Source organism: Mytilus galloprovincialis, chromosome 3 (genome assembly GCF_965363235.1).
Source record: "Mytilus galloprovincialis chromosome 3, xbMytGall1.hap1.1, whole genome shotgun sequence".
In the NCBI taxonomy this organism is placed as follows: Eukaryota; Metazoa; Mollusca; class Bivalvia; order Mytilida; family Mytilidae; genus Mytilus; species Mytilus galloprovincialis.
The window spans coordinates 105846530-105863755 of record NC_134840.1 but is presented as its reverse complement, the minus strand read 5'-3'; the positions used below and the strand labels follow the sequence as shown (position 1 = coordinate 105863755).

The 17226-nt window shown below is 31.7% G+C and overlaps 2 protein-coding genes across 3 annotated transcripts; one reads left to right on the top strand and one right to left on the bottom strand.

Annotated features, from left to right (window-relative positions):
- Nucleotides 1-1544: 1544 nt before the first annotated feature.
- LOC143069685 (SAP domain-containing ribonucleoprotein-like) lies at nucleotides 1545-7272 on the bottom strand. 2 transcript variants are annotated; one of them, XM_076244445.1, is made up of 4 exons: nucleotides 7129-7252; nucleotides 3242-3259; nucleotides 2173-2219; nucleotides 1545-1642 (listed from the first exon to the last, which is right to left on the bottom strand). In XM_076244445.1, the coding sequence occupies exons 1-4, from the start codon at nucleotides 7217-7219 to the stop codon at nucleotides 1559-1561; spliced, it is 240 nt and encodes a 79-aa protein (XP_076100560.1). In that variant the 5' UTR covers nucleotides 7220-7252; the 3' UTR covers nucleotides 1545-1558. The 2 variants fall into 2 exon arrangements, with proteins under 2 accessions (XP_076100560.1, XP_076100561.1); XM_076244446.1 differs by lacking the exon at nucleotides 3242-3259 and having other exon boundaries at nucleotides 7129-7272.
- Nucleotides 7273-9987: 2715 nt separating this feature from the next.
- On the top strand, nucleotides 9988-16550 carry LOC143069680 (large ribosomal subunit protein uL11m-like). The gene is made up of 4 exons (XM_076244433.1): nucleotides 9988-10161; nucleotides 14199-14294; nucleotides 15244-15337; nucleotides 16209-16550. Exons 1-4 carry the CDS (start codon nucleotides 10021-10023, stop codon nucleotides 16469-16471), a joined length of 594 nt encoding a protein of 197 aa, XP_076100548.1. The 5' UTR covers nucleotides 9988-10020; the 3' UTR covers nucleotides 16472-16550.
- The last annotated feature ends 676 nt before the right edge of the window (nucleotides 16551-17226 follow it).

Here is a 17226-nt window from a genome sequence, read left to right as displayed (position 1 = left end):
CTACCTTGTACTGTTCAATAGGAATACAATAGTCTTACCTCTTCTTCTGAAAAATCAAAAGTCATTCATTATATAAACATGTTTGTTAATTTCTAATCTATGTAATGAGTCACATTGCACCAAAAAAACATATTTTGCAAAGCATATTTTGCACTTAAGGGCATACGATACAGTTACAGGGGAGGTAATGACATTGCTAACGTAAAATGTTGTTTTCGCAACATCAAACTGTGACATTCCGGGAAAAGATGCATTTTTCGACTGATTTTTATCATTCAAACTGATTTAATTTGAAAAAAAGTGCATGGACTCTATTTTTTAAAACAACATTTTGTTTCATTTTGCAGGGAGATTATGTGAACCAAATTTTATAAAACTTAAATAGTGCAATTTTTTTAATGTTGATAAATATACAGCAAAAAATTATGTTTTTTTCTCAATTCATGACCATTTGATAAATATGAGTTATTTCTGAATAAAAAATGCATAAGTTTTTAGGATACTTATAAAATACAGAAATTACAAATTATTTAACAAAAAACGATTTGTGTTTATCTTTTCAAACAAAAAAGTTATGGCTTTCTTTCGAAAGGGAAAATACGGCCAAAAATCTGAATTTTGAGCAAATAAACAAAATGTCGACCTCATTTAACTCAAAAAGTAGCACATGAAGGTATATTTTTTATAACATATTTGATTTAATCAGGCAAAAAATGGCCTATATGGAAATTTTCATCAAACTGTAAACACGAGATCAAAAGTTTAAGAAAGTTATTAAAATTTCAAAAACTTTAACCACAGAGTGAATATTTGTGGACGCCGCCGACGACGACGACGCCGACGACGACGGAATGTAGGATCGCTTAGTCTCGCTTTTTCGACTAAAGTCGAAGGCTCGACAATAATATAAGTCAAACAAGAAAACTATATGTCAATGTCCTTTTTAACATTATATTTTCATCTTTTTTTATTACATACATCGAAACATGTTGAATTAATAGCTAGTATAAACAAGTACAGACCTCGTTTAATAAGCGGCTTCTAATAATATTTTTGTTTTGTTTTGTACAACATTATAAATGTGTAAAAGGTGAGGGGTAGTGATGTTTAAGGGTACTAGCAAATCAAGCCAACCTGTAAGTCTTCAACAAGGTACAAATATCTTGATTTGCTTTTAGGAGATAAAACAGTAAAGCAAAAAAAAAACAAAGTGTCACCAGGCCACAGATACCACTTTTCTCAACATTTCAAAATGGATGAGCCCGTTTTTACTTAGACTCCATCAATTCATTCAAAACACATATATCAAACAACAAGAAAAAAGTGATTGGTTAATGTTGGTTGCATTTTGTTACACTGGGGTCTTCAATACCATTATACTATAATGATTTTACTCATTGTTGAAGGTCATACAGTGACATGTAGACTTTAAATTCGTGTCCTCAGGACAATGATTTATAGATGTCTTATTGAATCATACCTAATCTCATTATTTTATTAAAAGGGTTGACTTTGGAATCAAGCAACAATGAGAAGCTCCCTACATGACAAATAAAAATTATATTTTGTAAGGATATATATATTTACCATTTTCCTGCATTGGCGTTCCATCTTCATCTTCATCATTTTCTGTTTGTGACTCCTAATTAACATATAATAATAGCTTAAGTGGATAGAAGAGAAGATGAGTTAAATTGTCAGGAAGAATTATAGCCTACAACAACAAATGGAAGTTTTTAACGACCTTGACTGGCTATGGCCTACAAGTTGCTATGTTAATCTACATATAGTAATAGCAGCCATTTTGATTTTTGTGGGGTTGCTTTATTAGTCATGTTCAATAGTACATTAAAAGCCTGAATAAATTTTGAAGAAAAAATACATACAAAAAAACGCAAGGACCAATAATGCAAATTAACTTGAATTTTGAAAATGAGTTTGGATCAACTCTAAAATTAACCAAAGAACTAAATAACTTCAATCTTGCTATAGAAAGAATTTCACACCTGCCATCTAATTACAAATAAAATCTTTAGTAAATTAGGGATCCATGCACCATAGCTGTCCTAATTAAATATCTTAACTACAATGTACAATTTCTTATACGTTTTTAATGAACCAAATATTAAATGGAGACTTTAGTATGAAAAATTAACTAAATAAAAAACTTACCTCTACATAATGTTCATGAAGTCTTGCAATTAGATCTGCCTTTAGTCCTGTAAATAAATTTAAAAATAAATTTAGAAAAATGTACGAGGATGTGAATTCAAGGGTTAAGGTGGTCAAACATTGAAAAATAATCCCACATAAGATATCCATTTCAACATTTTATATTTCATATTTTAACACCATTTTAATAAATGTTTATGAAATTATCACTTACTGGTGATTTTCTATACATGGCTATAATAACATTAACTGCAAAATGGACAGACATGACAGAATGCTGTGATTGAAAATTTCTTTGATACAAACTGGACAAAACTTTCAACCAGTAACATTTACATGATTTCAACTTTAAATTTAAAACCATCTTATTTATGCACACCATATACATGATATACATATGTATATGTTTAAAGAATAGTCCCACTGTGGTAAGTAAAAGAGACAGCTTCCCAACAAGCAAAAGTTTACCATAAAATAGACATCCCTTCCTTTTCCAATACAGAGGTCTCTTAAACCTTTCCAACATAGACATGCAATTAAACTTATTAGAAGTTTAGCCCAGTTTAAACACACATTTCAGACAATATATAATTTTCTTTCTTGATTTAATAGAAAATCATAAGCAATTTTTTTGAGAATTTTCATTGCAAGTAGGTTGTCTTTTTCAATTTTTCAATGGATAAAGTAGGTTTATCAACTGAAACCTCACATCATTTTAACATTTGGATTATTCTTAGTATTTTGCTCTATTTTTCAGAATATTTCTATCAAATAAACAAGACATAATGCTGAATGTATGTAAACAAATTTTTGTTTTTAATACTGTGAGTGCATTATTTGTTGGATACCAATTTCTGTAGATTTTGGGGTTTGAGTTAACCATGGATTTAATTGTTCAACAAAATTAAAATTTTCTATGAGCTTGTATATAAACTTTAAAAAAAAAATCCAATATCCATGAACATGCAATTTTCCCCGCAATCCACAAAAATTGGTAAACACAACAATAAACTAAACACAGTGCAGATGAAGACATAAAGAAAGCCAAGTTCCCTCGTTAGTATCTCACCTTCTTCGTCTCCTAAAACTAATTAGTTAATAAATGATAACAGATACAGAAAATGTTACATGTATATGTATATGAATATTGTCAATTAGTAATCCAAAACAAAACTCCAATCAGAATGAAATACACTGATTGATTGTTGGTGTTTAACGCCACTTTTAAGCAAACTCTTTTGGCTTATTTCATGGTAGTCAGTTTTTATTGGTGGAGGAAGCTGGGGTGCTCAGAGAAAACCACGACCTTCGATAGGAAAACTGACAGTCCTAGTCAATTAAGGAAGCTGGCTTGTCATGTTTTGGATTTTTTGTCAGATTTTCAGAATCCTTTGGTTTTATCTATTTGAATGCCTTGAAAAAATTTCCCCGGTGACCCCCATTTTTCTTTTTGTCAATCTTTAACATGTAAAATGATAACATGTAAGCTATCTGTAAAAGTTTTATAAAATTTTAATTATTTTTAACATTTTATGAGAACTTCAACTTGTCAATGATAAAGCTATTAAAAGTCAAGAGAGAATATTTTCCTGACAAAATTTCAATGGCTAATATCTTGAAAACAAGCACGGTGACCTATATATTTTTTTTGCTCTTTGGATTCCTTTATTAATCCCCTATCAACATGATCAATAAAAACTAGTGTTATGAAAATTTTGAAATTGAGAAGTGAACTCCCTTAAAATTGGAGTCAAGTGCATGATATGATTTTGACAAGCCTACATAGCTAATGAATATGCATGATATAGATAAGATCAGCACGTGTAGCCATAAACTGAGGGAGTTGTAGATTTTTAGCATAACTGTACATTTGTAGTTTTAAGAATATAGAATAGATACAAAAATATTGTTTTTAATATTAATAATCTGAGCAAGTAAAACAAGGATCCATCAATAATCCTGATGTTTGTTTGTACTTTTATTGAGTAAAAGTGACATAAATCTAAAATATAATGTCTTTATTATCAATGTAAGCAGTATTATCAAAAAAGCAGCAACTTAGATGCTAGAGGTGATATGTATTTTTTATCAGGTGATGCACTAATAGAAGTTGAAGTTTTTAAACTATGGAATCGTCTTAAATGTGACAATACCAGTAATATATGTAAAAAGGTTCATACCTGGGCGATTAGAAGAAAATCATCATGGGATTATAGAGCTTTACAGTTAGCTCGTAAATATAGTTTGATTATAAATGTAGAAGATGTAATTAATATGAGTAATGTATGGGATTCTATACAAACTTTTGAAAAAGAATCTTGGCATCATGAAGTATGGAATGATAAAAATAATGTCAATGGTAATAATTAAGATTTTATAGATTGTTTAAAACTTGTATTGGTATGGAGCCTTATGTAAAGGTATAATAATAGATGCCACCGACGTATTTTGTCACTATTCAGAGCTGGTTCGTTACAACTTAAAGTTGAAACAGGTCGATATGCTAGACCACCAGAACCTCTACAAGACCGTTTATGTATTTTTTGTGATAGTTGCCAAATTGAAGATGAAAAACACTTTCTTTTTAGTTGTTGTTTTTACTCTGATATCAGACATGAATTATATATGCCAAAGCCTGTCTTTTAAATGTTGATTTTGAGTATTTATGCGATATTGAAAAACTTCGTTATCTTATGTGTAATGAGAATATGGTTCCTCTTTTAGCTAGTTCCCTTTATCATATGTTTTATCGACAAAAACATGTCATCTAGAAATTATATATGTTTTTTTTTTATTTTTAAATTACGAAATACTTTTTAACCCTTTCAACGCTACACAAAAAATTAGAAAAATGGCTGCTGCTGCTGCATTTTTTTTGTGTTCATTCATTAGAACAGTATATTCCTTTTCAGACTGCTGTATCTTTTTTATTATAAGAGATACAGAAAAGTTATTGCATGAAAAATGCTCAGGAGTGTATGAACTGTAATGTTAGGCAGTTATTTTAGTAAAATTTTTATCCGGTTACCGGCATTTTCAGGTAATTAACAGGTAAAAGGTGTAATTTGTTACATTTGTGTTGAATTTTGAATAAAAACTACTTTCGTCTTCATGTATTTTGTTTTTTTATCTGCCATATAATAAAGAAGACACCAATTGCTCGATTCCGTAGCGTATTGCACCATACTCAACGTATTATGTAATCATGGCACAAATCAGTGGCTCCGTCCTCAAAATTTTCAGTCAACCTCCGTTTTCCCCCCTTTTTCTACGTCTCGTAATGATCGATCAAATCATATTTCCCACACGAAATGAATGTAATAAACACATTGAGATAACAAGAAACCTTTTAACTAATCCTTGTCATCAGTTTCGCCATAGAAATGCTGAAATATTTCCATATTTACAGCTTCGTTTCCGATTTCCGCCATTTGCATTTGTCAAAATATTTGTTTTTATTTTCCTTCAATTTTCCTTCTACTGCATGATTTTACAATAAAAATTGCCGGGATTTCAAGCGCAAATGAGACCTTGCATATCCTCGATTCATACAAGGAAAAATTAGAGAGGACCCGAATGAAAACTGAATGGTTTAAGAGTCCTTATGAAAAATCCGTTGTCATCGCGGCATATGCTGCGAATAGCAGTGGCGGACGGCGTATGTCATCGCAGCATATGCCGTGTATAGCGTTGAAAGGGTTAAATGTAACAAAGCTGTCCTTTTATGTATGTATTAGATGTTTGTTTTAATGATAGTGTCTCATAAGTCGTTTTCAACTGGCATCCTTTTACTTAAATGTTAGGTTCTTATGACTTTATGTTTATATATATATAGATATTGTAATGGATGGTGACACTTTAATAAAATAAATCTTATCTTATCTTATTACACCATAAGAAATAAGAGTATCGGTAAAATCAATCATTCTCTGGGTATTTCCATTCTAAATTTTATTTTCTACTTTTTGGGAGATAATGGAATATCATCATACCATATATACAAATAACATGTATTATGGGGATCTCACTAATTTGCGCGACAAAAAGAATAAATTAGCGACAAGAAAACATTTTTTTTTTTAATATATATAGCCAGTAATAAAGTTATGAAAGTGTTAATATTTTTGTTTATTATAAGTTGATAGATGAATTAACATTCGTAAGGAAGAAATGGATTGTGTAGTTCTTATTTTAAATATAAAGAATATGTTTATTATAATGGATGTACAGTTTACATCAAAGTCTGAGTATGAATAAACAAATGAAGATAAATATAGATTAGAGGTATATGTCCCTTGTTTTATTGCTACAATAACATCTGATTAACACCTTCAACTTTGTACACACGTCAGACTGATCTAGTATTACACACGCAAAAATACACAATCATTGTAAATAGTGAACACCTGTTGAAAACTCAAAGTTGTCAATAATTTAATCTCCAATTAACATTAAACTATTCATAAACATGATAAATATCGTTTAATGAGGCAATACAAAAATAATTTAAAAATGATGAAAAACATTCACATTTTACTTATGAGACCGGTATTATCATGATTATGGCACTGGCTACAATTGTGTTGAAAATGTAAAAACGATGAACAGTTACTGTTATGTTTCCAGAATACATGGTCAGATAAGGAACTGATTAATATGATTTATTAAGTAAATTTATAAAGTATTGAAAAAACAATATTTTTAGGCCCTGGCTTAGATTATGTTGATATCAGAAAAAGAAACAATAACAAAAACGTTTTTGTTACTTTGGACACTAATTGCTGGAATGTTAGGTTGAGTAAGGATACCGATAATTATGAACGTAGCAGAATTTTGGCCCGTGTTGTGATAACAAAAAATGGTACAGAGCCAAGCGTATGATACATATATTTTGCTGCGCTAGCCATTTAAACATTCGTTATTGACCGATACAATGAAGGTGGGAAATAAGAAAACCTTGAGTAGATAATCCAAGCTCTGTTAATTTCTGTTTTAACTCAACAACTTTAAGTTTCTTTAATTCGTCAGTAGTAGGTACCGACGCCATGCTGGATCATATAATAAAGTCCGAAGAGTACCGAGAATGCACAAAAGGGTAGAACAAATTACAACTATTGGTTGCAATACGGTCCTATACGAAAAACTTTTTGTTTATTACAGATCAGTACATATATCCGGGTTTTGTAACATTGCGCCAATAACTGAGATTCTTTGAGGGCACTTCATTTGAAGCGGACACCATGAAATCTTTTGAACTTAGGCAATTCAAAATTAGAATTAAGAAAAACCTCTAGAAGTTTTTTTTCTTCCAAAGCTTATGTGTGTAACATTTCATGTAACCAATAAATTTCAATAATTTTGTCTTTTCTATAAACGTATTATACTTTTGGTATTTTGATGTTAAAGTTTACGGGAACCTGTGTGATTTTACGTAATGGCGGAAAAATTTGCATACAAGTGTAAATACGTCTATTCTATCTTATATTCTATTCCAAATTTTAATACTAAAAAAAGACTGAGACATATGTTCTTATTCTATAGGGCGATAACGCGAAATTGCGTTGTCAAAAATGCGAAAACACAAAGTCAAAAACGCGAAATATATTATCTTTCCTATTTCTCGTTTTCGATTTGGCTTTTTTGCGTTTTCTACTACGCATTTTCGCGATTTCATGTTTTCGCTTTTTTGTGAATTGTCTTTTCGCTCTTTAATAATTGCCGCGTTTTGGCGTTTTCGTAACGAATTTATAAGCCTTCGAATAATAAATGCATTTGATGATATAAAAGACAAAAACTGCACCCTATGAACATTAGACCATTTTTTGGAGGTTGAAAGCGTGCTTGTATTGAACTTTCATATGTATATACGGAAAAATCATTGCATATTATTGCATGTTTCTTTCGTTGACTAGTAAATATACATGATTTGTACATGTGTAGTGTACCTAGCGCTTCACTATGATCTAAAATAGTGTTGAACAAATCACAAAAACATACATTCTTTAGACAGGGACTTTCTATACTAAAGAATATATAATAGAAAATCCATTCTTTTGGCAAAACAAAATTAAAATGAATAAAAAAACCGGCTATAAGTTTTTTTTTCTTCCAAATCTTAATACTAAAAACAGAGACATATGATTTTTGATAAAGCAATTGTTTTAAGATTTTATGATTTTTTTATGATTTTAGTATGTTTACTAATTAAAATTGAGAATGAAAATGGGAAATGTGTCAAAGAGACAATAACCCGACCATACAGTAGACAACAGCCAAAGGCCACCAATGGGTCTTCAATGCAGCGAGAAACTCCCGTCGCCGGTTGACGGTTGAACTAACCTCCTTCAGCTGTCTGCTCAGTATGGTTTAATACTACTTTTGTAATGTTTTATGTCAGTGATATTTCATCAAATAATTCTATCTATCTATGTTACTGAAAGCAAGCACAGCCGGTATTTTATCTGCTGATTAAAGTATAATAAGATAGATGAGAAAACGTTTAACATATGTTTAATTCAGAGTTTAAAAAAAACCCACAATGTCAGTCAGTCAGTCATATAAATATAAACATAAATGTTAATTATATCAAAGTATATAATCGTACGCCGGAATTTATTTCTGAGACCACTCAATCATTTTAAACCATAATCCAATGAATTCATTTGATTCAGCTTCCTTTAATGATCATGAGGAAAATATAAGGGGAAAAAACTAAACATTGACGTCGAGATATTTATTAGCCTGGCAACCTGACCCAATCTAATACTTCGTCGAGCAGTGAGACAGGATCCCAGATTAGATAATTATATTAAGGTATTATCTTTTATCTGGTAGTAGTAAAGTCAGAGACATATCATGTAGTACACATGAATAATAGAATTATATGTCTTGGGTATAGTGAATTACTATTATGTTCCAATACTGCATGTCAATATGTTAATTATATATGTCCGGCTGGTTTTACAAGAAACAAGGATTTGTATATATACAAATCCTTGCAAGAAACAATAAATAAGTGAAGGTCCCAAAATTGAGGTAAGGCTGGGGTACATTTTCTGTTCAAACTAATTAAAATTAAATCCTCATGCGCGACATATCAGAACAGGAGCAATTAAAGAATTTAATTTTAATTAGATTGATTTTCTGTTATATCAGCTGTTTTCTGTTGGTGAAAGTGGATTTAAAGAGACCAAATTGTTTTTACATAGATATAGGAAGATGTGTGAGTGCCAATGAGACAACTCTCCATCCAAATAACAATTTATAAAAGTAAACCATTATAGGTCAATGTACGGCCTTTAACACGGAGACTTGGCTCACACCGAACAACAAGCTATAAAGGGCCCCAAAATTACCATGATTACTAATGTAAAACCATTCAAACGGGAAAACCAACGGTCTAATCTATATAAAAAACGAGAAACGAGAAACACGTATAAATGACCGGAATTATGAAGATGAGTTTTTCTTGTACTTTTATTGCATATACCGACAAAGATAAAACTAAAGCCTTATGTCTGATGTCTTATCAAATGTCTATTTTAAAAAATGTTGTGACGATGAGGCATAAAGTCAATCACCTAAGACATTTAAGCCCTGAACGTACTTTAGTTACTTACTTTTTTGTTACCAACAAAAATATATATATATTGTTTAGGTATATGAATGTATATTTGCCTGTAGAAAATAAATACCCCCCCCCCCCCCCACCCCACCCCCTTATTTTGATAAAATATAAATCCGGATACTTTTACCATTCCGATATTGTAACTATGACTTAATTTTTCAAAAATCTAAGGGAAACAACTCTACAGTTATTTCGGGACTCTCTAGAGTTATCCAATAAAAATGGCTGCACGGGGTGCAAGAAAAGTTGCAAAAGGGGCAAAGAGAGGTGTAGAGAAAATTATCCATCCCCCGTTTTTGAAGACTAATATAAACTCCTGTCAAGCTGCTCCAGCTCCACCTCTGGGACCAAATCTTGGACAGGTGACATAACTTTTCATCACACATGATATCCATCTATTTTGAGAAAAAATACACATTGTAACAGTCTCTCAGCCGTCTACTGTTGTTTTGAAATACATATAATTTTCTATCTGTATATATTTATAAAACAATAGGACACATTTCTTTTTTTTATTGATTGGGCATGTCATATGCTCTTCTAAGGGTAAATATACAATCTGTTACAACCAGAGGTCACTCTTTGACATTTAAGCTTTCATGTTGATCTGGCCCCAAGTCGATCCGTCCCACATCGATCCTGCCCCACGTCGATCCGGCCCCAAGTCGATCCGTCCCACGTCGATCCTGCCCCACGTCGATCCGGCCCAAGTCGATCCGTCCCACGTCGATATGGCCAGAAGTCAATCTGGCCCAATATTTAAAGTAGATCATTGGTTGCAATGAAATTGAATAACATTGATTCCCAGTTAAATAAAAACCGATAATTTCACATGTGAAATAAACGTGGTTATTTCACTCTCTGACGTCAAACAACAATAGGTGTTGTCAAGACGTCGATAAAGGCGGAACAAAACAAATTGTGAATGCGTAGAAAAAAGATATAGTTCCTTACATGTTTTACATTAATTTCTTTAAAAAAAGTCATTTGCCAATGTAATAAAAAGAATAGCTAATTAAAGAATTCAAATATCGAAAAATATTCAACTCGTGACCGAACAACACTGATAATTAACTCATGCGCTACGCGCATTCGTGAATTAAGGTGTTGTTCGGTCACGCGTTGAATATTTTTCTCTATTTGAATTCTTTGATTAGTTATTCTATAAATATTTATAAGGAATAAAAATGAAGATATATAGTAATTGTCATTCATAAATGTTTATAAATTTTATAATAATACCTGAAGTGGTTATCGTGCGGTTGGGTAATAGCGGGTGGATACCACGCGGTATTCACAGTTGTCTTTCACTATAAAAGCAAATAAACGACAATAAAGACAACAACACCCATCAATTACCGCATGGTGATTAATTTATTGTGGTCGACATGTTTCGCCAACAAGCGTGGCGTCTTCAGGACAATATTATACATGAAATCAAACAGTGAAGTACAAATTTTGCGGTTGTGCGGTTTGCCTGAACAATAGAGGTTGTTATGACGACTTTATAGATATAAATAGAAAGTGAAAGTGAAAGTAAAATAAGAATCTAGTATAGTTAAAAGAGAAAGTTAGTCAATAAAGTTATTAACGATGTGGTTATCTGCTATTCTTGCACGTCTGTGTAGTGGTCCTCATAGAAGTTTCTAGTGGTAATAATGTAGAAATGATGGAAGTAGCTCATAAAATGTCAGTTCATTTCCAAATTGGACAACACCCCATTGGCCATCCCGTACCAATTCAACTGGCTTCGCTCCGAGGGAGGTACTGCTTCCATTGAGTTGGTAAAAGGTGAAGTGTGTGATCGCCGCAATTTTGGGAATTGTAAATCAACCAAGTTAAAGTTTACTTTTTTACTGTGAACCCCTGCATCCGAGAGGATCCACCTTTGCCAAACTAGCGTTGTACCTAACAACCACACAGCATGAACGAAATACCGGACCATTTAAAGAGTTCTCGATCCGTTGCCGAAAATTACCAGATACGGAGAAAAAATAAGGAGAGATTTGGAAACAGAAGCAACCACCAAAACATACAAAAAAGAAGCAGTCCATCACTGAAGATTTACATACCATACATAAGTACACAGAGTCAAAGAAATTCGGAATGCCAGGCATTTTACTTAGAGAAGAAAGGAAGGAACCAGAACCAACATGACCAAGATGAACCACATAAACCACAAAACATATTTATAAAGAAAAGCTTCATCCACGAACATTTTATTAGCAAAGTTAATTTTTATGAACACATCTACCAAGATTTACAATTCCCAAAATTGCGGCGATCACACACTTCACCTTTTACCAACTCAATGGAAGCAGTACCTCCCTCGGAGCGAAGCCAGTTGAATTGGTACGGGATGGCCAATGGGGTGTTGTCCAATTTGGAAATGAACTGACATTTTATGAGCTACTTCCATCATTTCTACATTATTACCACTAGAAACTTCTATGAGGACCACTACACAGACGTGCAAGAATAGCAGATAACCACATCGTTAATAACTTTATTGACTAACTTTCTCTTTTAACTATACTAGATTCTTATTTTACTTTCACTTTCACTTTCTATTTATATCTATAAAGTCGTCATAACAACCTCTATTGTTCAGGCAAACCGCACAACCGCAAAATTTGTACTTCACTGTTTGATTTCATGTATAATATTGTCCTGAAGACGCCACGCTTGTTGGCGAAACATGTCGACCACAATAAATTAATCACCATGCGGTAATTGATGGGTGTTGTTGTCTTTATTGTCGTTTATTTTATAATAATGTAAAAGGTGTACGGCAAAAAAAGTTGGCCTTTGACATGTTTGACAAATAGTTTCTCTAGATGAACATAAAACAACTTTGTTGATTATGCTTTCATTACAAGTTTTCAAGATGATTGGGTAAAATTATAATAAAAATATATATAACAGAATTTAGTACAATCAACAGACATCAACATTAATCAGCAGTGAGATAAACACTTTTTTCAATCGACTGTGGTATTCACCGGACCCACAATTTCGCTGTTTTATGATTTTGAGGTGTAATTAAAAACTTCACAGGATGGCTGAAATGGAAGAAATATGTCGGTAAATTATACAAAACATGTTATATATATCTATAACAAATATGATAATTTTTAAAATTAGACAAAATTTTGGCACTTACCGCAAAGGACCGAAAAACGGACAACCATTTTCGGCCAATTACCTGAATAAAAAACCTATTTCAAAGAAGTATTTCTTAGTAATTCTTTGAATGATTGCCCTAAATTTCAGTTCATTACACCTTTGAAATGTCAGGAAATTTCAAATAGTGAAAAATAAATACAACTAATTATTATAACAAATAAAAGATCAAACTTTAAAGACATTGTTGATAAAGTAACTTTAATCATCAGGATTTGATTGAATTAAGTGATTATGAGTGGCATTACCTCAGTCCACAATCATCAGATAATTGTTGAATAAACAAACCAATTATAGACTAATGAGTTAACTGTTAATTAAACAAGTCATTATGATGAGTAAAATTTTATAGGTTCCATTGGACTGTAAATATTTATTAATCTCTTCTAACATGTCTAAGTGATTTAAATAAAATGAAAATCGCCATGGCATTCAAAGTTATCATGGAAAAACTGAATTAATATTGATATGTTAATATTACTAAGTTTAATATGCTGAAGCTGCTTTACAAACAGACACAATCACAACCATTTTCGTATCGACTTAAAATATTTCATCTTACTGGTATTTGAATATATTCATACTTTACTTGCCTGTTGTCATCCATCATCGATACTTTTAACAAAATTCCACTTACACTGATTAAAAGTCTATATAGTTTATTCCTTATTTTATTATGGGGCCGGATCTATGTGGACCAGATCGACTTGGGACGGATCGACTTTGGGCCAGATTGTCTTGGGGCCAGATCGGTTTGGGGACAGAACGACATTTAATCATGTTAAGGTTCATGTGGACACTTTGGCTAAAATGGCCGTATTTTCACCTCAAATTTACTCTGAGTACAGACAAACCTGTGCATCTGTAAACTTTTTAAGGCATAGCATGCCCTAGGTTAATAAATTTCAAATATGTTTTATGTTTTAGAAAAATAAAAACTTATCAGGATTTGCAGTGCACTTTTTTTCATTCCTCCAGAAGATGTATATTTCACATTTCATTTCTGATCCTTTGATAGTTTATTATAAAATGGGATGCTGGTATGCATAGCCTACGAAGGCCAATTTGGCATGCAGGGACACCCAGACACTGCCCTTCAAGAAAAAGTACAAGACAAAAGACTACTTTTCTTCTTTCTTATTCTTATCAAGCTACATATATATGTAATGCTTATCTCTAATCATGCTATTATATTGAAAATTTTCTTTTTTATTAGCGTGGGGTACAAATTGCTGCCTTTTGTAAGGAATTCAATGAGAAGACAAGTCACATAAAAGAAGGCATACCTTTGCCTACACGAGTCTTTGTAAAGGTATATTTATTTACTATTAGAAGATTCGTGAAAGTTTTTCTAATGACATTTAATAGTCAGGAGGCTGATTTTGAAGCCAGTTTCATATTTAAGAAAAAATTGCACATCATCTAATTATTAGTATATATTACATTGAACCAAACATTTTCCAGAATTGCATTATATGAATTTTACATTACATTAATATAACTTCAGTGCATACTTTATAAAGCTTTTTTTCAAAGTACAACTTTTATTTAATCCTGATTTTAAATATTTTTTAAGAATTCTTACAAAATTAATGCATTAATAAGGTGGTACCTAACACTACAGGGAGATAACTCTGTAAAGTCAGCTTAACATTTTAATTTTGTTGTGTTGTTAAGCGAATATTCAGCTTTTCAATGATCAAAATTGGTGTTTGTCAAACTGCTATTTAACAAGTGTAATTTTTTTGATAAAATCGTTGGTTCAAATTTTTTGAAATTTTTATATTTTTGTGAAAGGGTCAAAGAAAATACTTTGTCAAAATTTTCGAAAATTAAACGAGCCAAATTAATTTTAGTCAAGGTGTTGGGTACCACCTTAAGCTGTTAAAACAATTGTTGCAAGTTTTTTTACTGCCTTTCTGGTCACTTGTATTTTTTTTTTACAAAAAAAGAAATGTGAATGATAAAATCAACTCTCAAATATTTAAATATACATACATGATTAAACACTTGTTCAAACTGATCTTAAAACAGAAATAAATTATTGATGTAAAAAAATATTTCCCAGAAATTATGCTGCACAGTCATTTATAAAATTAACATGATTAAGAAGATAGGTTATGATTGTCAATGAGACAAGTTTCCTGAAGAGTCCAAATGACACAGAAATTAACAACTAAGTAGGTCACTGTACGGCCATCAACAATTAAGAAAACCCAGTCCACAAAGTCATCTTAGCATGTATTTTTTGTCTTTTTCAGCCTGATAGAACATTTGATCTACTAATCAAGTCACCAACTTCTACATATTTTTTACTAATGGCTGCTGGTATTCAGAAGGGTGCTAGAAATCCAGGTAGGGTTAAATTGCATACTAACTTAAAAGTAGGTCGTTGATAGATTTTTGCTGAGGACTCTTCAATTTCTTTACAATTTTGTTTTGGACTTGGTGATTCACAGATTTGCATGTTATACATGTTTAGAGTTTAGTCACAGTACTCACCAGTTTACTGTTAAACATATTTAGCTGTTTGATTAACATATATTTTACATCTCTTTTTATTCTTATCATAAAACCATATATGTCCTGCATCTTCCTGAATTGACTTTAAATAATGTGATCTTAACATTGAAGAAAATTTCTTTTTATTCATTGGCCTTAACTTTAAGAAAAATGCATGAAAAAGATGTATACAAAAACTTTTAAGTGTATATTAAAATACATTCAAATATGGCAAATTTTTGCTAGCAGCATCTGGTGCATGTTTAGCAGATTTAACTTAAAAATTGTCCACAAAGTTTGTTTATTTTTGCATGAACAATGGGTTATAATAATGGAAAAATTTGAAGCTCCAGTTGCATTCTGATTGATTTGTAAACATGGATCTGGCAAAACTCTGTTCTACTTACAGTTCTAGTAACTGTTACATCATCCAATGAAATTTAAGCCTTCTTATTTTTCAAGATGCGTATTATTACCACAAAACCAAATGATCCCAAAAGGACCATGAATTTTTTTTTAGAATGAAGCATTGTCAGATCCTTGTAAACTTGGGAACAGCATCAGTTCATTTCAATCAGATTGGCTCCAGCTGGTACCTACTTATAATATCTTTACGAAACGTCTTTTTGCTAATTCATTTCAATCAGATTGGCTCTAGCTAACCCTTTTAAGTGTCTTTACTAAATGTCTTTTTTTCAGTTAATAGTTTCAAATTATTTTGCAGGAAATGAAATAGCTGGGAAGGTAACAGTGAAGCATATTTATGAAATAGCCGAAATCAAAAGTAAAGATCAAGGATTCGAACATGTTGACCTTAAAAATATTTGTCAGCTAGTTATTGGAGCTGCTCATAGTATAGGCATTGAAGTCGTCAAAGACCTTGACCCTGAGGAATATGGAGAATTCTTAGCCGAAAGAAAGTTAATAGTAGAACAACAAGATAAAGAACTTGAAGAAAAGAAACAAGCAAAATTGTTACGATTATAGAAATATTGTATATACATGTATTGTATGGTTGGATGTGTGAAAGTGGTATAAAATTTTATTAAAATTTAGTGTTAAAAAATGTTTTTACTTTTTTTTCATGCACTTTGTGAAATTGTGTCTGTTTTATTCTCGTTTGTTTCACTGATATTTGGAAGATAGTGTTTAGTCTGTCACAAATCCATCATAAGGTATATGCATGTTTTACAGGCTTATGTCAAATGATGCTATTGTTGGTTTATACATGTACTAGTCAATGTAGTCATCCACATTATGTCTTACTTAGGTATTACCTTTCCTGTGGAAGTAGGGGCCTCGAATAGCTGAGTGGTCTAAGTTGTAACTACTGTAATCACTAGCCAGGCAACACTGAGGTTGTGAGTTCGATCCTTGATTGTGCGGGTGCAATCGACTCCAATCTTTATTGACTAGGATTGTCAGTTTTCCTATCGAAGGTTGTGGTTTTCTCCACCAATAAAAACTGGCCTCATGAAATAGCCTACAATGTAGTGCTTAAAAGTGGCGTTTTAGACACCAAAAATAAAATAAAATCTTTTTCATTGTTCGCTTGTGAAAGCTACTCGGAAATTTGTGTTTAATTACAGCCAATTGTGTAAAGATGTTAATATCAGTGAAAATACACCTACTTCATGTAATTGCAGTAATTCCAAATACATTTATGGACCCATTTCCCATGTTATAACAGGAGATCTTAACATCATTCAAGACTGAGAGTTGAAATCATTCCTCAGTAAAGG

Coding starts and splice junctions, on each gene's coding strand:
- LOC143069685 (XM_076244445.1), bottom strand. CDS start 7,219: ATGGCGTCGGTACCTACTACTGACGAATTAAAGAAACTTAAAGTTGTT. Junction 1,643..2,172: donor TTCATGAACATTATGTAGAG/GTAAGTTTTTTA, acceptor TATGTTAATTAG/GAGTCACAAACAGAAAATGA.
- LOC143069680 (XM_076244433.1), top strand. CDS start 10,021: ATGGCTGCACGGGGTGCAAGAAAAGTTGCAAAAGGGGCAAAGAGAGGT. Junction 14,295..15,243: donor CTACACGAGTCTTTGTAAAG/GTATATTTATTT, acceptor TGTCTTTTTCAG/CCTGATAGAACATTTGATCT. Junction 15,338..16,208: donor GAAGGGTGCTAGAAATCCAG/GTAGGGTTAAAT, acceptor ATTATTTTGCAG/GAAATGAAATAGCTGGGAAG.